The 20,991-nt window shown below is 38.5% G+C and overlaps 1 protein-coding gene across 5 annotated transcripts in view; it reads left to right on the forward strand.

Annotated features, from left to right (window-relative positions):
• ZRANB1 (zinc finger RANBP2-type containing 1) overlaps positions 1-20,991 on the forward strand; it is a 72,488-nt gene that overhangs the window by 22,868 nt on the left and 28,629 nt on the right. For 3 of the 5 annotated variants that reach the window (XM_043926087.1, XM_043926090.1, XM_043926091.1), the window contains one exon: positions 4,065-4,915. In XM_043926087.1, coding sequence (XP_043782022.1) covers positions 4,065-4,915 — 851 coding nt within the window. Of the gene's footprint in view, positions 1-2,614; positions 2,790-4,064; positions 4,916-20,991 lie in introns of those variants that run through there. The other 2 variants (XM_043926088.1, XM_043926092.1) reach the window with 2 other exon arrangements.

Here is a 20,991-nt window from a genome sequence, read left to right on the forward strand (position 1 = left end):
TTATTAGTGTTTGAACTTGGAAGTATATCAAAAGCAGTTGTGAATTTGATACTAGAAAATGGTTAATACACTTGGAGACATTATTCAGTCTGCAGGTAGGGTTTGATGTATAGATTCGAGGACTCTTTGGGCCACAAGATGGGAACTGCTGGTATTGCATTTCAATCAAGGAATATTTAAGAGTATTAGTTGTGGCTCATGCCCCTTGAAGGAGCACTTATTATATAGATTTTATTGTTACTTTGTGTATCAGTTAGCTGAAGTATGATTTACTGGATAGAATTTGGAAAGCTGTGTTTTATGCAAAAATAGGCTTGTAAGTTAAATTTATTTGGGTATATGAATATATGATTACTTGAAAGGTATTTAATAATGGTTTTATTTCAGTGTGCAGTATTAAATCTTAGAGCTGGTTGCTGTTAAAAATAATTTCATGTTCTTTTTGGGATTTTTTGACTTTGGTAGAACAAGTGTACTCAGTATTAATTTCATCTCAGTAATGCGAAATCACGTAGTTGAACTGATGTTATTTTTACTCTTCCATTCCATTTACTGTTACCACAGGAACAAATGATGCTCTCAGATAATTCTCTCCAGGATTTTAACTTTATAAAAAAGTTTTGTAGTATTAAATTCAAAACTGCTTTTTTTTTTTTTTTCAAAACTGCTTTTAATTATATACTTCCAAGTTCAAACACTAATAAAACTATGTATTATGATGCTTGGGTCAGTGGTTAGCGAAAAGGAGGGGCTCATAAGTAAACATTTTTTATACTGTCATGTTTAATAGTGAACTAGACCGTACTTGTGAAGCATTACTAAACACTACAGAAGAAATATATCTATTTTGAGGTCAATTACTCAAAATTGTAAATACACTACAAATTCCCCTGTAGTTAAAACTGAATTTTAACTTTCAGTTATGAAAAAACTATCTTACAACGTCTCAGTAGAGTGTATACTATATGTATCATTGTCTAATATAATGCACTTACCTCAGAATTCTTGAGCTTGGTTTTGATATTGCTTAGTTACGTGAATTTTGAGGAGGGGTGGGCTATGTACCGGGCTTCCTTGGCGGCTCCCACGGTAAAGAATCTGCCTGCGTTTGGGAGACCTGGGTTCAGTCCCTGGGTTGGGAAGACCCCCTGGAGGAGGGCATGGCAACCCACTCCAGTATTCTTGCCTGGAGCATGCCCATGGACAGAGGACCTGGCGGGCTACAGTCTATGAGGTCACAAAGAGTTGGCCATGACTGAGCGACTAAGCACGTAGCACATACAGGCTATTTACCAGGCTTACATGACGATTTTTTATTTTTTAATGGCAGGGTCTTTTGTTTGTATTTTGTGAGACATGGACATTTAAGTTATGCTGGCACAGTATTAATTCCATGAAGATTAGCTAAGGTAACGTAAGGCCATAAACTGTTTAGTTGAGACTATATCAAAGTAATACTTAACAAAGCAAGCGTGAATTTTTGAAGTGAATGTTTTAAATGAAATATTGAGATTATGTATCCTTGGATATGTACATTATGCCATTTGTTCTTGTCATGTTAAGTTTCTATTTGCTCATTTTAGTTTCCAGTAGCATGAGCAAGTAATTTATTTATATTTCATTCCTGAGAAACCAAAGGAAGAAACTGCCTAATGAATATGAAAGTTGCCATTAAATCTCGATTGTCCATTTTATGAATGCTTTTATGATTTTAGCCTTCGCCCTTCAACGCATTTTTGGATTGCTGTCAGATTGTGTATAATCAGTAGGTGCAAACTAAATTTAAAAATCTAAGTGCTGCTGCTAAGTCTCTTTAGTCGTGTCTGACTCTGTGCGACCCCATAGACGGCAACCCACCAGGCTCCACCGTCCCTGGGATTCTCCAGGCAAGAACACTGGAGTGGGTTGCCATTGCCTTCTCAGAAAAATCTTAAGTAGATAAATATAAATTACCTGGGTTTGAGAAAAACAAAGTTGCTGAACGAGAAAAGGATTTCAAAGTTAAATATAAGAGATATATATATATATATATATATACACACACACACATATATATTTGCTTTGTTCTGTTAACTTGGTTTATACCATCTTTCCCTCTTCAATAATAATAAGTAATACAGGTAGGAATTGACTTATTAGTACTGCCAACTTAAATTGTAAGTCACTCAGTTGTGTCTGACTCTTTGCGACCCCATGGACCCCAGTCCATGGAATTCTCCAGGCCAGAATACTGGAGTGGGTAGCCTTTCCTTTCTCCAGGGGATCTTCCCGACCCAGGAATCGAACCAGGGTCTCCTGCATTGCAGGCAGATTCTTTACCAACTGAGCTATGAGGGAAGCCCTACTACCAACTTAAGATGAATGATAATAATGCATACACACATAAGTTTAAGGTTGTAGGGGAAAAATATCTTTCCTGTACCTAATTTGACTGACCAACCCAATCAGCTGACCTTTTGCTGTATTAAAATTCTAAAGATCAGAGTCCATTATTAAAATAAATGAGTAGGATTAGAATAGAGAATTTATAAAAATAAAGCCTTTTTAAAACAATAAATACTTTTGGATAAAGTAGCAGGCTTCAAGTGAAATTCAGTTTTGGTCTCCTTTACAGGAATAGCTATTCACAATTCTGCAGAACCACTTACCACATTTTGCAGTGTCTCCTGAGGAAGTCAGAATCTGAGCCACCATGACGACTGAGTCTTGTCTTTGTTCTGATTTGTAAACTGTGCTTTCATTCTGACCATGTACAAGGTGGAGGTTATAGCATGGAAACTAAAATCTTAGTAAGTGTGATTTTTATTTTAGCTATTAAATAGTAGGCTCTCTTATAGTGAAATTGTCCTCTTAACAAAGTTTACGCTATTAAAAGAAGTGAGGACTTGGCAAGCAGGGACGTAATAATACACTTGTAAAATGAAAGATTTTGCTTTCCAGGTTCAAAAGGAAAAATCCTTGAGAAAGAGAAGGAAAAGCTTCTGTTACTTTTCCTAGATTTCTTTCACTTTTCTGGTTTCACATAGGTAGCAGGATGATACAAATTTAGTTGAGAAAGGGATTTAAGAAAAGGGAAAGGCTGGCTTTTGTGGCCAATGTCTAAATTCAAGCCATTAAAAAAATCTTTACATTTGCTGTGCAAGTTGCTTCATTTAAAAATTGGTTGTCATTAAATAATAAAGTCTTCATAGTATTGTAGTGTTAGTAAGTCCAGTGTAGACTCCTAGGAGCCTTTTAAATAGTTAATGTAATTGAGTGCATTTTAAATATTGAATATTTTGAGTATAAATATTCAGAATTATATTGGAGTGATTATGCTAGTGGTTATCTCAGGGATGTTTTGTCGATTGGTTGTCCCGAGAGTAGGTAATGTGCAGTTTTTATTTTTTGCACTCTAGACAGAGCAAGATTTTGAGGATATAGGTATCAAGGAACATTATTTTGTTTCACATAGTTATTTTGTTAATTGTATGCATTACTCCTCAACATCTTTTCTACCTGTGCTTATTAAGAGCAGTGGGTAATTAGCATATTTAGGCTGCTTTTCTCCCTTAGGAAGAACAATAGAGTTGAATGTTTGATCTTCTGAATTCTTTAGTGAAACAAACATTGTGGTCCTATGCCTCAGTAGCATAATAGTCTGTTGCTCATAATTTGAGAATGTTATGTGTTTAAGATACATGGTTTGTGTTCTATCCCTTACCTTTGAATCTTTTAACTACTGGTTATTTTTCTAAATTGATGGTGATGACCTGGCTGAGATGAAACGTTTCTGTGAGAGGCTTCCTGCTTTAACCTCCTTCCCTCTTAGAACAAACTTCCCTTTGCCTGTCTCTCTTGCATTCCAAAGTACATTTTCATTAAATCCCCAGGTCTAAGATTTTTCTTTGGGAACTATCTCTAGTGTCTGGGGGGAAAAAAAAAATTTAAGTATGCAATGTTACATGCATATCTTGAGAAATTGATGTTTTATAAGTTGAAGGTTACTTTTATATTTTGGGCATGTGTTCAGGGGTGGAATTATGTAGGTATTGTTTTAATAACCATATCCTAATTATTTATAGCTTCCTGCCTGACTTAACTCACTTCAAGAAGTGCACAATGTCAGAACGTGGAATTAAGTGGGCTTGTGAATACTGTACGTATGAAAACTGGCCATCTGCAATCAAGTGTACTATGTGTCGTGCCCAGAGACCTAGTGGAACAATTATTACAGAAGATCCATTTAAAAGTGGTTCAAGTGATGTTGGTAGAGATTGGGATCCTTCCAGCACCGAAGGAGGAAGTAGTCCTTTGATCTGTCCAGACTCTAGCGCAAGACCAAGGGTTAAATCTTCATATAGCATGGAAAATGCCAATAAATGGTCATGCCACATGTGCACATATTTGAATTGGCCAAGAGCAATCAGATGCACTCAGTGCTTATCCCAGCGTAGGACCAGGAGTCCCACAGAATCTCCTCAATCCTCAGGATCTGGCTCAAGACCAGTTGCTTTTTCTGTTGATCCTTGTGAGGAATACAATGATAGAAATAAACTGAACACAAGGACCCAGCATTGGACTTGTTCTATTTGCACATATGAAAACTGGGCCAAGGCTAAAAAATGTGTTGTTTGTGATCATCCCAGACCTAATAATATTGAAGCAATCGAGTTGGCAGAGACTGAAGAGGCTTCTTCAATAATTAATGAGCAAGACAGAGCTCGATGGAGAGGAAGCTGTAGCAGTGGCAACAGCCAGAGAAGATCACCGCCGACTATGAAACGGGACTCAGAGGTGAAAATGGATTTCCAGAGGATTGAGCTGGCTGGTGCTGTCGGCAGCAAGGAGGAACTTGAAGTGGACTTCAAAAAACTAAAGCAAATTAAAAACAGGATGAAAAAGACTGACTGGCTGTTCCTCAATGCTTGTGTGGGTAAGTTTCTGCGTTTTTTGAATGGGTTGGGAAAAGATATTAAAAGTAACATGAAAGATATAAGGAAGGTCAACATTATTTAGCATTTAGTTCATTCAGCATGATAGCTACACTCGCAGTATGCATGCATAAGAACCTCTGAATTTGTTTTTTTTTTTTTTTTAAGAACCTCTGAATTTGTGATCTTGTCGTAACATTGTCCTTTATTGCCTCCCATTTCATTGTGCATTCCATCTTTAGAAAAATGGAAAGTTATATAGCAGAGTTTTTTACATATCTGTAGTAAAATATATACCTGCAGTTTAGAACTGCTACTCTGCTTATTGTAATAAGATGTGACTGAGGAGCGCCAGCTGCAGCTTTGGAGTGTCTGTAAACAGTGTGAGCGTCTTGTGATGGTAGAAGCTTCAGTCAGATGTTAAAAATATCACAAAAATGTGTGACTCCAAGAAGTTGAACAGACATAATACTGACCTTGAAAATGCTGATGTTAATTTTTTGTGATGTCTTGTAGTGAATATTTGCAAACTTGGTGAAACTGATTTCATGTGGCCAGCTGATTCTGTAGTTCAAATTATGGTTTGTGTGTTTTGTGTTTTAGTACTTTCCTAAGGAAATGCTGGATATTAGTCTCAGTTACTGGCTCAGAGCTGTTAAGTGACAGAGACATGTTGTGAGAGTAGGATTTTCTCCAGTTACTGATCTTGTGAGTTTATTATTTATGATGTAAATTCACAAAAGCAGTTATTTCACTCCTCTGTATGCCCCCCACTGCTTTTGAGTAGATTAGCTATTTGAATTATATAAATTTAAATGATTTGGATTGGGTGCTTACTTTGACATTCAGTTTTGTAAAGAAAATTTTGAGTGACTGTTAAAGTTAAATCTTGTGTAGAATAATAGCTATGCCTTAAACATGGCTTAGGGGTGTGTGCGTGGGGGGTGTGGGGGGTGTGTGTGTGTGTATTTCCCAGTACCAGTTAATTTTGTTTATCCTCCTGAATATGGAGTACATAACTTACGAACCTACAAGTCCAAAGAGTGGATTTCAAGAAATCTGTTTCTTTGTTTTAGTTTGTCCTGGCCCCCCAAGAGCGCCCCAGCAGATGAGCCCTTGTGAACACCGGGCACAGCCAGCACTTGGTCACTGTTAGCCCCGTTTCCCCCTGTCCCGAGGACGAGGAGGGAAAGCACACTGAGCTGTCTGCAGCCATCTGTGCTGTCCCGTTGCCGCCCGCTGATTCTTCTCTCCCCAAATTGAGGTGCCACATATGGTGTGAATGTTTTTTTTTTTGAAACCCCGAGCTAAAAAAGGGTTTTATTTATTATGAATGTTTAAAAATTGAGGTCAAATTCACATAACATAAAACTCATCATTTTGAAAGTGAACAATTTGGTGGTATTTAGCACATCCACAGTGTTGTGAACCCACACCATCACCTGTATCTAGTCCTGAAACATTTTCATCATCCTGGAAGAAACCCATTACCCATTTAAGCAGTTGTTCCACACCTCCCAAGTCCCTGGGAATCAGCAGTCTGCTTTCTGTTTCAGTGACTATTATTGTGAATATTCCATACAAATGGAATCTTATGTGATCTTTTGTATCTATGTGTGATTGTCCTTTAATTACCCATCTGCCTTTTGGAACACTGTTAAGATTATTTTTGCAGGCAATAGTGTAATATGTTGGAGAAGGCAATGGCAGTCCACTCCAGTGCTCTTGCCTGGAGAATCCCATGGACGGAGGAGCCTGGTAGGCTGCAGTCCCTGGGGTCGAGAAGAGTTGGACATGACTGAGTGACTTCACTCTCACTTTTCACTTTCCTGCATTGGAGAAGGAAATGGCAACCCACTCCAGTGTTCTTGCCTGGAGAATCCCAAGGACGGGGGAGCCTGGTGGGCTGCCGTCTGTGGGGTCACACAGAGTCGGACACGACTGAAGCGACTTAGCAGCAGCAGCAGCAGCAGTATAATATGTTAATATTAACTGTAAGGTGGTGTTATAGTACCTGTACATTTATAGAAGGTAAGAAACTAGATTGCAGTGATTTTTTTTAATGTCTTTGGGGTCGGGTCACTGTTTCTTCAAGTTAGTGGATCTAATGATAAGAACTGCTTTGAAATATTTTTTCCCCTTGACATGCATAAGTTAGACCTGTCAGTATATCTCCGTCTTTATGGCTGTTATTTCTTGCATTTCTGACTACTGTGTCTTCTTGATGTTTGTCTTTCTTTCCATATATTGAGTTTTTTTGGATAACCATCTTTTTTGCCTCTTTGAATTCTTAGCAATTCTTAGCAAACTGAGCAAAGCCAAGTCCCCATTCCTACATACTCCAGAGTTTCTGGGTTCTTAGGGCTAGGAATTGATTGGTTCTTGGTACTGTGGATTCTCTTTCCTACCAGAAAGTATTTTTGAGTTTTCATTGTATAATACGGTTCTAAACAGTTGTATGAAAGATTTTGGTCCTGTCTTTGTTGGATAATCATATACTGATTTGTAAATATCATTGAAATATGTTAAAAAAAAGAACTTTTAGTTGTTTACATTGTGTTGGGTTAGCAGAAGTCCACATGTATTGAAAATTAATCTTCTCCTTTTCTGTCTGCCTTCTGCTTTCCAGATTTCATTAGATATGGTATATTATGGCTTACTGATTTAGACATTTAATAAAGCCATCTTAGTACTTGCTTTGGCAGCATATATACTAAAAATAAATCATCTCCAAAGTATGTACACTAAGTATAAAGTGTATGCTATGCATACTATGCAAGAGCACTGGAGTGGACTGCCATTGCCTTCTCCAACATATTACACTATTGCCGGCAAAAATGTGAGGCTTTCCATTTTAAATTGAAATAAAAAATCTCAACCTCAGGCCAGCATTTTAAAATGGGAATGAAGATTCAGTATTGAGAATGCCAAAGCTGAAGTTTCCACAGTATTAAGAAAGTATCTTTTATGTGACTATTGGGTATAAATTTCACCTCAGTATATTGTCTTGTGTGGTGAGGGGACGTGGGGGACAGCAGTGCCAAAGCCAGAAGAAAAGAAATCTGGGAGTGGGTGCTGAAATGGTAGAGGCAGAGATGTGGTTTAAATGTGCGCCTGTCTCTGGAACGTCTGCAGTTTAGTGCCAGGTTATCTTCTGGGAGCTCTGTCAGTTCTAATCATGGCCTACCTTTCCCACTGGATAGGTGATGATGTCCCTAGAATTAAGGCAGCACCACATAACACATTATTTTAGTGTTGCTCTTCTACCGAATCAGCTGCCCTTCAGAAGAACAACAAGGGACCCCCAGGTTGATCCCTTGAAAAGACCCAGGGTCAGATAAGAACCTCAGGTTGAATCTGTACGATAACTTCTTGTATGCCTGAGCCTTAGACTCTCTTACCCAGCTGCTGCCTCTGCAGCATTTTCCCTTGAATATGTAGTATTTCAAACTCAGTGAGGCTAAAACTGAGCCAGCCTCTCAAATCTGTTCTCTCACTCTCCCATGTTGGTTGATGACTCTGGACCCAGCAAGTTGATTATATTTGCTGTGTCCAAAGCTTTGGTCATCCTTGGTTTTCTCCTTTTTCTCTTATACTTTGTTCTCACTGGCTCTGTCTTCAAAGTATATCCAGAATCTGGCCACCTGTCATTACCCTGATCCAAGCCGTGATTCTCTTTGTTTGTATCCTTTACAAATTGTTCTCTGAAGAGGCGCTACTCCACTCAGAACCCTCCAGTGATTCCCTGTGAGCTCAGAGTAAAAGCCAGTTTTATAGGCCTCTCTTCTCTCTTATCCCACACCTGCTTCCCCCATTTTTAGACACATTTTCTTTCTCTCTTCCTCTCTCACTCCAGCAACTCTTGCAACCTTTCTTATCTGCAAATAAACCTCAAGCCTCTGCAGTATCTATTTCCTCTTCCTGAATTACTGTCTCTAGATTGCAGGATTAGCGAATGTACCTCCTGCAGGTATTTTCTCACATGTCATCTTCTCTGGGAGGCCTCCCTGACTGCTGCATCTGAAATTTCAGTCCTCTTGTATATCCTTTTCCCTCAACTTTCATTTTCTTCACAACACTTGTTAACCTCCAGTATACTTATTAGAAATCACCTCTTTTGTCTCTTTCTTAAAACTTTTTAAGCAAATTTATTTTTAACTGGAGGATAATTGCTTTACAATCTTCTGTTGGTCTCTACTGTACAACAGTGTGAATCAGCTGTAAGTATACGAGAACTTAAGCTTTATGACAACCAGGAATTTTTTCTGTTTTGTTCCCAGCTGTTTCCTAGTACCTTAAATGGTGCCTGATACATAGCAGACATTGAAATTTTTGTTAATCAGTGAATAAACTTTTGTGGAAACTGGGATCTGGACAAGTAGACCTTTCAGAGGCAAACGTTTTTTCTTCTCTCCTAAATTTCTCCATTCTTTGCTTTCTCCCCTCCTTTTTGTACTTTTCACCTTTTCACCTACTCTTGACCAACTTGGTTTCTTGTCAGGTTAAGACAGAGCAAGTAAGTTCCATGAATCTTATTTGAAGATGTCTCAGTTTATCACTGGGTGGTCTATGGATATGGAAGGTCAGATTTCTTTACATTTAATTTCTCCATCTTCCTGATGAGTATTTGATAGCTTGATGAATATATAAGGGAAAAAATTATTGTATGTGTTTTCTATACCTTGAGTCCTAAATCAAAGTTTTTTTCTTGAAAAGTTTTTATTCAGTTGCCATTGGACGTGTTGCTTCCTGTTTTGCATTTTGCCTTAAGCAGCTGCATATTTCTTACATTTAATTTGTCTAGTGGCCCTGCTAATGAAGATGGAAAGGATTTGATATTGGAGGACAGTGAGAAGGAGTGCTGTTGAAGGCGTAGGAGGAAGAGAATTGTGCTTGGCAATGGCATTAAAGAGAACATATGCGTTAGTAACATCTCTGTTGCCCCTAGGCTTTGGTGTGACCTACAGTATGTACTGGTGTGCCCCTGTTCTGTTGAGAATTAGACTTATGAGCTAACCCAGAATCTCATTATCATGGAGTATGTTGAAATGGAGTCACGAGGATTGTAATCTTATTACTGAGCAAAATTCTGATGTGTCTAAACATTGATGATTCTTAAAACATAGGAGATATATTAGATTTAATTTTTTCTTACATAGTGTAAACATTTTGTTGTATTTGATGGAATGTTTTTCCCGTTCTCATAACTTCTGTTGAAAAGTAATATTCGTGGCAGTTATATTCTGTGTTTATGCCGATTATATTTTGGCCCCCTTACTATATACAGTGTTACATGCATCTGTCCACTCCAGAGTGTTAGATGTTAACTGTAGAGTGTAGAAATGTCTAAAACTTGTGTGTTGTTAAACATGTCAGAATGTATTGCTTTCGTTAACACTTTTTTCATTTTAACAATAATTAGTGTATAGGCCTTTTGCATTTTAAAATGGTCTTTTCAATTTATTTTGGTACTGGTATTAAAAATCATGTGTATGATGGTTTTTCTCAAGGAAGTGAATTACTAAGGTTTTATTGGTGGTGTTTTCTTCCTTTTATGTAAAGCGTTTCAATTCCAACGTGTGTCTGTATTGGGGAGCTTCCTCATGTCTCAACAGGTAATTCTCAAAACACCAGCAGGGTGCCTGAGAGGTCAACTGAATTCTGATACTGTCTACCCTGTAGGATTTGCAGGTTGAATCAAATCCTGTAGGTGAAGGAGTCAGTCCCAGAAGACCTCCCTCCACTTCAGATGCCAGAAGTCAGCCCCAAGCCCAGGTTGTTAATCTGTACTTCTGACTGGCTATAAATCAGAGGTTCCCATGACACTCCCACCCTCACGCACCCTGGGTTTGATAAATTTGTTAGAATACCTCACATAGCTCAGAGAAGCAGTTTACTTACCGGGTCACTGGTTTATTATAAAAGGATATGATAAGGGATACAGATGAACATCTAGATGTAAGAGATGTGTAGAGAGTAAGGTTTGGAGAAGGGGCATGGAACTTCCATGATGCTCTTTCCAAGTATGCCACTCTACTCAAATCTCTGTGTGGTCACCAGTCTGGAGACTCTTGAAACCCTGGCCTTTTGGGGTTTTATGGAGGCCTTATTACATAGACATGGTTAATTAAATCATTGGTCACTGGGAGTCTCCCGCTTCTCTTCCCTCTCCCCTCTCTGGAGGTCAGGGTGGTATAGTGGGTGGAGCTGAACGTCACAACCCTCTGATCACATGGCTAGTTCCCCTGGCAGCCAGCTCCTACCTTGGGTGGGATCCAAAAGTCACCTACCCTGATGTGTTTTCAGGAGCTGAGGAAAAGAGACCAAATATTATTTCATTGCTTTATCACTCAGGAAGTTTAAGGGTTTGGGGAAGCTGTGAGCCAGGAACAGTGGATGAAGGTCCAATATATATGTTTATACATATATCAGTTCAGTTCAGTTGCTTAGTCATGCCAACACTCTGCGACCCCATGGACTGTAGCACGCCAGTCTTTGCTGTCCTTCACCAACTCCTGGAGCTTACTCAAGCTTGTGTCCATCGAGTTGGTGATGTCATCCCACCATCTCATCCTCTCTTGTCCCCTTCTCCTCCTGCCTTCAATCTTTCCCAGCATCAGGGTCTTTTCCAAGGAGTCAGTTCTTTGCATCAGGTCCCAAAGTATTGGAGATTCAGCATCAGTCCTTCCAATGAATATTCAGGACTGATGTTCTTTAGGATTGACTGGATAGATCTCCTTGCAGTCCAAGGGACTCTCAAGAGTCTTCTCCAACACCACAGTTCAAAAGCATCAATTCTTTGGCACTCAGCTTTCTTTGTGATCCAACTCTCAAATCCGTACATGACTACTGGAAAAACCATAGCTTTGACTAGATGGACCTTTGTTGGCAAAATAATGTCTCTGCTTTTTAATACGCTGTCTAGGTTTGTCATAGTTTTTCTTCCAAGGAGCAAGTGTCTTTTCATATTTCATGGCTGCAGTCACCATCTGCCATGATTTTGGAGCCCCCAAAATAGTCTCTCATTATTTCCATTGTTTCTCCGTCTGTTTGCCATGAAGTTCTGGGACCGGATGCCATGATCTTCGTTTTTTGAATGTTGAGTTTTAAGCCAACTTTTTCACTATCCTCTTTCACTTGCATCAAGAGGCTCTTGAGTTCTTCTTCGCTTTCTGCCCTAAAGGTGGTGTCGTCTGCATATCTGAGGTTATTGATACTTCTGGCAGTCTTGATTCCAGCTTGTGCTTCATCCAGCCCAGCATTTTCCACGATGTACTCTGCAAGTAAGTTAAATAAGCAGGGCGACAATAGACAGCTTTGACATACTCCTTTCCCAATTTGGAGCCAGTCCATTGTTCCATGTCTGGTTCTAACTGTTGCTTCTTGACCTGCATACAGTTTGCTCAGGAGGCAGGTCAGGTGGTCTGGTATTCCTGTATCTTGAAGGATTTTCCACTTTGTTGTGATCCACACAGTGAAATCTATGGCGTAGTCAATAAAACAGAAGTAGATGTTTTTCTGGAACTCTCTTCCTTTTTCCATGATCCAGTGGATGTTGGCAGTTTGATTCCTCTGCCTTTTCTAAATCCAACTTGAACATCTGGAAGTTCACAGTTCACGTATTGTTGAATCCTGGCTTGGAGAATTTTGAGCATTACTTTGCTAGCATGTGAGATGAGTGCAGTTGCGTGGTAGTTTGAACATTTTTTGACATTGCCTTTCTTTGGGATTGGAATGAAAACTGACTTTTTCCAGTCCTGTGGCCACTGTTGAGTTTCCCAAATTTGCTGGCATATTGAGTGCAGCACTTTCACAGCATCATCTTTTAGCATTCGATATAGCTCAACTGGAATTTCATCACCTCCACTAGCTTTGTTTGTAGTGATGCTTCCTAAGGCCCACTTGACTTCGCATTCTAGGATGTCTGGCTCTAGGTGAGTGATCACACCATTGTGATTTTTTTTGTAACAGTTCTTCTGTGTATTCTTGCCACCTCTTCTTAATATCTTCTGCTTCTGTTAGGTCCATACCATTTCTGTCCTTTTTCGAGCCCATCTTTGCATGAAATGTTCTCTTGGTATCTCTAATTTTCTTGAAGAGATCTTTAGCCTTTCCTGTTCTGTTGTTTTCCTCTATTTCTTTGCATTGATCAGTTAGGAAGGCTTTCTTATCTCTTTGCTATTCTTTGGAACTCGGCATTCAGATGGGTATATCTTTCCCTTTATCCTTTGCCTTTAAGCTTCTCTTTTTTTCTCAGCTATTTGTGAGGCCTCCTCAGACAGCCGTTTTGCCTTTTGCGTTTCTTTTTCTTGGGGATGGTCTTGCTCCCTGCCTCCTGTACAGCGTCACGGACCTCTGGTCCGTAGTACTTCAGGCTCTCTGACTGTCAGAGCTTGTCCCTTGAATCTATTTGTCACTTCCATTGTATCATCGTAAGGGGTTTGATTTAGGTCATACCTAATGGTTTAGTGGTTCTCCCTAATTTCTTCAATTTAAGTCTGAATTTTGCATATATATATGTATGTATATGGCATCTGAATGATTATTTTTTCCCTATAAATCACAGTGTTGCATCCAGAAATACCTGTTGCTATGTGTAATTTTCTATAATGACTTTTTCAATTCCTAATTTTGATGTACAGTGTCTGGTCAAATGGAAGGAGTGTTGTGTAATAAGCCAAACAAAATTAACTTCAATGGAAGAAAAAGTCATGTATTAGTTTTTGAGAGATGGTAGTGTTGTGTACTGGAATGGATTTATACTAATAAAATTACAACAGCAAAAGAGAAAAGGAAATTCCTGACATAACAGACCACAATGATTTTATCCATTTATTCAGACACCTCAGTGACTGACTTTTTAACTTTAGAGGTAATTCAGGGTGTATGTTATTGTAAACAAGAAAAATAGAAACTTGTGTTTTCTAGTTCAGTAAGTACTCCTTTAGCCTTAAAAATTATTAATTTACTCTACCGAGGTATTTTACTGATGAATTGTCTGAAAACACAGAACATTAGGTATCTTGGAAAAATACAATATTAATGATGAGTTAGTGTCCAAATTTGTATTTTTTACTTGCCTGATACTTGACTTACTTGTAGGCACTTACCCCAGCCCTCTGGGTTTTCTCTGATGTACATGATTGAGTTAAAAAGTTTGGCAGGCAGAACAATATCCTCAAGCCCTCCAAAAGGCCTAAATCCTAGTCCGCAGGATCTATGAATACGCTGCTTTACTTGGCAAAAGATGTAGTTCAAGGGCCTTGAGATGGAGAGATCATCCCAGATGATCCTGGCAAGCCCAGTGTAATATGGGTCCTTAACCAGTGAAGGAGAGAGATGGGAGAATGAGATGAGGTTGGGCAGTAGCAGAGGTTTTAAGTGGTGCAGGGCTCTTGGCTAAGGAATGCTGGCAGCCTCTAGAAGATGGAAAAGGCACAGCTACCCCAGATTCTCCCTGTGAAGTGCACCTTGATTTTAGCCCAGTGAGACCCCTGTGGTACTTCTGACCTCTCCTAAATTTTAAGATAAAAAATTTGTATTAAGTCACTAGTGAAATTCCCTCAGTTATGTCTGACTCTTTGTGACCGCATGGATAGTCCATGGAATCCTCCAGGCTAGAATACTGGAGTGGGTAGCCTTTCCCTTCTCCAGGGGATCTTCCCAAACCCAGGGATCGAACCCAGGTCTCCTGCATTGCATGTGGATTCTTTACCAGCTGAGCTAAGTCACTAAATTTATAGCGGTTTGTTAGAAGCAGCAATAGGAAATTAACACAAAGGACATTTAAAATGGTTTTCCATTGGTATGCCACTTCTATAGACACTGGGCACAAAGTTCAGAGTCTGTTGGGAGGGTGACCATGCGTGTAGCCTCATGTTCACAGCCTGGCCTAAGACAGAGTCCAGCTCGGTCGGTTTCCTCCTTCAGCACAGAGAGGCTTACTGACTCGCCAGATGTGATGTCGCTACCTTGTTATCCTTTTCTAGACAAAGGTAGCATATAGGTGTGTTTGTAAGAAAAAATTCACTTGTATGTATCTGTAACCTTAGGTTACATTTGTAGCATTAATGGCTACCAGATGTATATGGGGGGGTGGGGTGTGTGTGTGTGTGTGTGTGGTGTGTGTGGTGTGTGTGTGTTGTGTGATGGTGGAGGTGCAGCGGCAGATTTCCCAAGCCAGTCTGTTGTTCCATGTCCGATTCTAACTGTGGCTTCTTGACCTGCATACAGTTTGCTCAGGAAGCAGGTCAGGTGGTCTGGTATTCCCATCTCTTGAAGAATTTGCCACAGTTTATTGTGACCCACACAATCATAGGCTTTGGCTTGGTCAATAAAGCAGAACTAGATGTTTTTCTGAAACTCTTGCTTTTTTTCTGTGATCCAGCAGATATTAGCAATTTGATCTCTGACTCCTGTGCCATTTCTAAATCCAGCTTGAACATCTGGAAGTTCTCAGTTCATATACTGTTGAAGCCTGGCTTGGAGAATTTTGAGCATTACTTTGCTAGCACGCAGAATGAGTACAGTTGTGCAGTAGTTTGAGCATTCTTTGGCATTGCCTTTCTTTGGGAATGAAATGGACCTTGGAATGAAAACTGACCTTTTCCAGTCCTGTGGCCACTGTTGAGTTTTCCAAATTTGCTGGCCTATTGGGTGCAGCACTTTTACAGCATTATCTTTTAGGATTTGAAATAGCTCAACTGGAATTCCATCACCTCCACTAGCTTCGTATGTAGTGATGCTTTCTAAGGGCTACTTGACTTCTCACTTTAGGATGTCTGGCTCTAGGTGAGTGATCACACCATTGTGGCTGTCTGGGTCATTAAGATCTTTTCTGTATAGTTCTTCTGTGTATTCTTGCCACCTCTTAATATCTTCTGCTCTGTTAGGTCCATACCAGCTCTGTCCTTTACTGAGCCCATCTTTGCATGAAATGTTCCCTTTGTATCTCTAATTTTCTTGAAGAGATCTCTGGTCTTTCCCATTGTATTGTTTTCCTCTATTTCTTTGCATTGTTCACTGAGAAAGGCTTTCTTATCTCTTTGCTATTCTTTGGAACTCTACATTCAGATGAGTATATCTTTTCTTTTGTCCTTTGCATTTAGCTTCTCTTCTTTGCTCAGCTATTTATAAGGCCTCCTCAGACAGCCATTTTGCTTTTTTGCATTTCTTTTTCTTGTGGATGTCTACCTGGAAATAGCCTCAGATCCCACAGTTTAAGGGCTCAGTCCCACCAGATTGTCTCTCTTCTTTCCTTACCCCCTTCAGATGCCAGTACTAATCCAGGTTGTCACCTGTGTTTCTGACTGTAGACTATAAATCCTAGGTTTTGACAGTCACCTCCTTGAGTTCAATTTGTCGGAATGGCTTACAGAACTGGGGGGAAAATAGTTTACTTACTAGATTGCTGGTTTATTATAAAAAATATATGATTCAGGAATAGCCAGGTGGAGTAGATGCATATGGCATGGAATGGGAAGGGATTCTCACAGCACCTCCACAGGTTCACCAGCTTAGAAGCTCTCCAAACCCAGCACCAGGAATTTTTACGGAGGCACGATGGATTAAATCAACGGACACTGGTGATGGTTTCAACCTTCAGCCCATTCTCCGCCACCCCCCCCCCGCCCCGCCCCCAGGAGGTGGTAGTGGGGTGGGGCTGAACATTCCAACCTTCCTGTCACTGGGTTGGTTCCCCTGGCAACCAGCCTCCATCCTTAGGGGCTTTCCTAAAAGTCACCTTATTAACATAAGCTCAGAGGTGTTTGAAAGGGCTTGCTATATGAGTAACAAAAGACTCCTATTTATTTCATCTTTATCATTCTGGAACTATTTAGGAACTGAGAACAAAACTAAGGACTGTAACAAAAGATGCCCTTATGGCTCTTAATAGGAAATTACAAGGGTTTTAGGAGTTATATGCCAGGAGTAGTAGATGAAGACCATATACTTCTTATTCACAGTGTGGTGGTGTTTTTTGTTTTTTTTTCCCCCTTGATTTGGTTGAAAGAAATGCTGTTACTGGGACTTTTGAATGGCGTTTGATGCCAATGAATATTAATGTTTTCAGTCTTCTTTTTTGAGTCAGCTAAATAAGTATGCCTAAGTGAAGTTTTTTGCCGTTTCCTAATACTATCACTTGGTAGTATTTCTCAGCATTCCATAGCTAGGGCACATTATTTGAGCTTGATTTTTAGTATGGTATTTCACTAGTATTTGTTCTGTTTGCTTTGCTGTGTTTGCTTATGTCTGATAAACTGCAGCTATTTCCATCTTTAGAATTTTTCCTGCCCTGTGGAATTGCTTAATTTTAAGCTATGGTTATTCTTTAACTGCTGGACCATTTTATTTGCTTGTGAGGTTGCTTTTATTTTGATGCCAAGCTGTCCTCCTGAAAGATACTCTTATTTAGTATCCCTTTTTCCTTAATACATTGCTTTATGTATGAATGAATATGGAGCCTGCAAAAAAGGTCTTCTTAGTCTTTGGCATTCAAAACCATCACACTTTTTAAAAACATTAAAAAAATGATTTGAGTTGCAATATTCTATTAAAAGCTTTTAATAGAATCCAGAATATATGCAGACTCCTGCAGCAGATCTTTGGCACTACATCCTTAAAAGGAAAGCAGGCTGCTGCGATGCTGGCAGTGCCTTGTATGTCCTTGGTTAACTCTCTGTGATACTCTTAGTGTGAGATGTGTGTGTATCTATAAGGATGGTGGTGTCTTTTCACTTCATACACATTTTTGGTAGTGGATCTCCTTCCTGTCCTAGGTAGTTGATGTTACAGGTAATGGAATTCTTTTTGGCACTGTGAAAGTAGTATTGTCTTCAGCTAGTTCTGTCTTATTTTTCTTAAAGTTTCAAAGGATTTACTTTTGTGCTTTTGGAACTCTTATTTTAAAATAACATTTTAAGTCATGGTTTTTAAGTGAATCTTGGTAATTCTCCAATGTAAGATTGTAGTCTGGAGGGAATACACACTCATTTTAAGTATTTCCCCTGGCCAGTTCAGTGTGGCTTTTCATAGTGCTTCCTGACACCTGGGATAAGAAAGAAGCTTCCAGGAATGCGTGTGTCAAGGCAGATGGACGACAATGGCAGAAACAGAGCCCTGGCTGACTTTAGTCCCTGAGACGTGATTCTTGGCTTTTAGAAGTGATTGATTACACAGGCCTGCCAGCTAATAATGTGCCTCCTAATGGTGAGAAAGGGAATATGTCTAATGATTCTTGGTTGTATGATACTGACATTCGAATACGCGTCACTGATTTAGCAAAGGCTTTCTTTCTTTAAAAACATTATATTAAATGAACACATTGAACTATGAAATCCAAAAGTAGCATTTAAATATTAAGTATGAAAAGATATATTTAGACTCCAGGGAACTTTATTATTTACCATAAAATGACTTTAACTGTAAACAGTTAATAAGCTATGCACAGAGTTACAAAAATCAAGCAGTTATAGAAAGAATTTATAAAGAAAAGCAAATTTCCTTTTCTCCACTTTCAGTTCTTTGTGGAGATAACCACACTTTCGCCCATCAGTGTTTCATTCTGAGAAATTTCAAAACCAGTAGATAAGTTACAAATATAATACATTGAACACCAAATGCTTTTGAAATAGGTTTTCCAGTTCTTAGTACTTTGCCACATTTTGAGCTTTCTTTCTTTCTTTTTTTTTTGTCTCCGTCTCTCTGTATGACTTTTTCCTGAACAACTTGAGAGTGCTCCAGATGTCATGACATTTGCCCCTAAATATTTCAGCATTGTATGTTTTAAGAACACATTTCTCCTATATAGTCACACAATATAATAAGCCAGAAATTTTAATATTTGAAGTCCATATTCAGCTTCACCATTAGTTTCACTGATAACTTTTGTTCCAACTCCACTCAGTCAAGGTTATTTAGTTGTTTTATTGCCTGTAATCTAAACAGTGCCTCAGGTGGTTTTTATTTTTGTTTTTTGTTTACTCATGTCATTACCATTTTCAAAGACCAGACCATTTGTTTTACAGAATGAGCCTCAGTTTGATGTGATTAGGTGAAATATAAACATTTATCTTTTGAGAAGGAGGGAGGAACACTACATAGGTGATTTTTGAAGCAGGACCTCTAATATGTCTGAATATTGTCCTTCTGTTATTTTTTCTTTAAAAAAAATTTAATTGTGAAATATACATAATAAAATTTGCCGTCTTCACTGCCACTCTCCTGTCGCTGTGAATTGGACTACTCTGGGTGCCTCCTAGAGGTGGAGTCATATGCTGTTTGTCCATTTGTGACTGGTTTATTTCATTTAGTGTAATGTCTTCAAGATTTATCCATGTTGTAACATGTGTCAGAATTTCCTTTTTTTTTAAGTTGGAATAATTCCATTTTATTTATATGCCTCACTTTGTCTATTCATTTGTGGATGGACGTAGCAGTATCTTCTTGTTTTATCAAACTTGGCATTATATACTGACTTCCCTTATGAATTTAATTCATTTTTAAATAATAAAAGCAGAGCATCCTCATTGTAGAATATGTCAGAGGTAAGAGAAGCTGTGAAGAAAATACAGTTTATGCTATCTCTGTATAGAGGAAATCTTTCATGTATGTGTATTTTGTGCATCTTGAGTATTTTCAATTTTTAATATTTTTATGTAAATGAAATAGTGTACATTCTTTTGTTGAATTTTACACTTTGAAGTAATTAAAATATTTTCATCTTTAAAAAAATGAATGTGTGCTATGACTTTGAGTTGCCGTACTTTGTTAACCTAGCTCTTATTACTGGTCTTTTATTTATTTGGAAATTTTTTATTATAATGTTTGGAGGAATAAAATTGCCAGCATTTCTGATGCTTTTCTTAGGTTCCCAGGAATGGGATAATAGGATCAAATGATGTAGATGTGTCAAAGGTATTTTATGCATATTAGTAAATTGCTTCCTGGAAGGACTGAACTGATTATATTCTCATCACTGTAAGAGACTGCTTGTATAGCTGTACCTTTGCTGATGTTTGTTATTAAAAGAAGCAAGCTATCTCATGTAGTCATTTGTATTTTTTTTTTAATTAATTAATTAATTTTTTGTCATACATTGATATGAATCAGCCATAGGTCATTTGTATTTTTTTCTGTGAATTGATTTGTCTTTTGTCTATTTTTCTTTGTGATTTTATTAAGTAGTAAGAAGTCTTTGTGAATATAAATAATGTTTATATTACAGATATGATACCAGTTATATTTGTTGAACATTTTCTTTACCTTTTTTTGTGGGGAGAGTGACAACATTTTGTCTTTTCACTGTCTTTATTTTTTAAACAGGATTAAAATATTTCTTTCAAGTAATTTCCATTTTGATTTATTAAATTCTGCTTTGATTTGGGTGGTTCTGTCTTACATAAAATAGTTCGGCATTTGTTTTGAGGCTCTTTATTTTGATTTTTGTTTTTTATATCAGTATCGCACTTCTGCTTAAACAATTATGGCTTTATTAGGTATCTTAAAATCTCAAAGGCAAATGTCCAACCTGTTCCACCCTCCCATTGCTTTTCAGAGTTGTCTTAATTTTCACCTTTTCTTTGTCCATTCATTTACACATTCAGATGATCATTGAGTATGCTCCTAAGCACTCAGAAAGAAGTCAGGGCTCTCAGTAAGTTTGTGGTCTGGTCAGTGTAGTGTGATAATTTCAGGAGAGGAAATGAAGGAGGCTAGAGCAGTAAGTATGTACCCTAATCTCATTGGGAAATTTGGAGAGGACTTTCAGGAAGAGATGACATCTAAGCCAGAACCTTAGAAGAAGGAAAAAAGTGTTTCTGTTAGAGGGAATTGCTTTTGTTAATACCCCAGAGGCTAGAGAGCATGGGCCATCCATTCGGTTGAAGTCTGCAGGTTGGAGTGTAGAATGAGAGCTGTGAGAGAGATGGCTGCAGGGTAATGCTGGACCTTTCAAGGCCTTTTAATCTGGTTAAAGATTTTAGCTCTAAGTGTAAGGGCAGTGGTAAACATTTGGAAGGGGACTGCCTTCATCTGCTGTGTGGTTGGGAAGCTCATTCCAGTCATTGTCTAGAGACTA

Source organism: Cervus elaphus, chromosome 15 (genome assembly GCF_910594005.1).
Source record: "Cervus elaphus chromosome 15, mCerEla1.1, whole genome shotgun sequence".
In the NCBI taxonomy this organism is placed as follows: domain Eukaryota; kingdom Metazoa; phylum Chordata; class Mammalia; order Artiodactyla; family Cervidae; genus Cervus; species Cervus elaphus.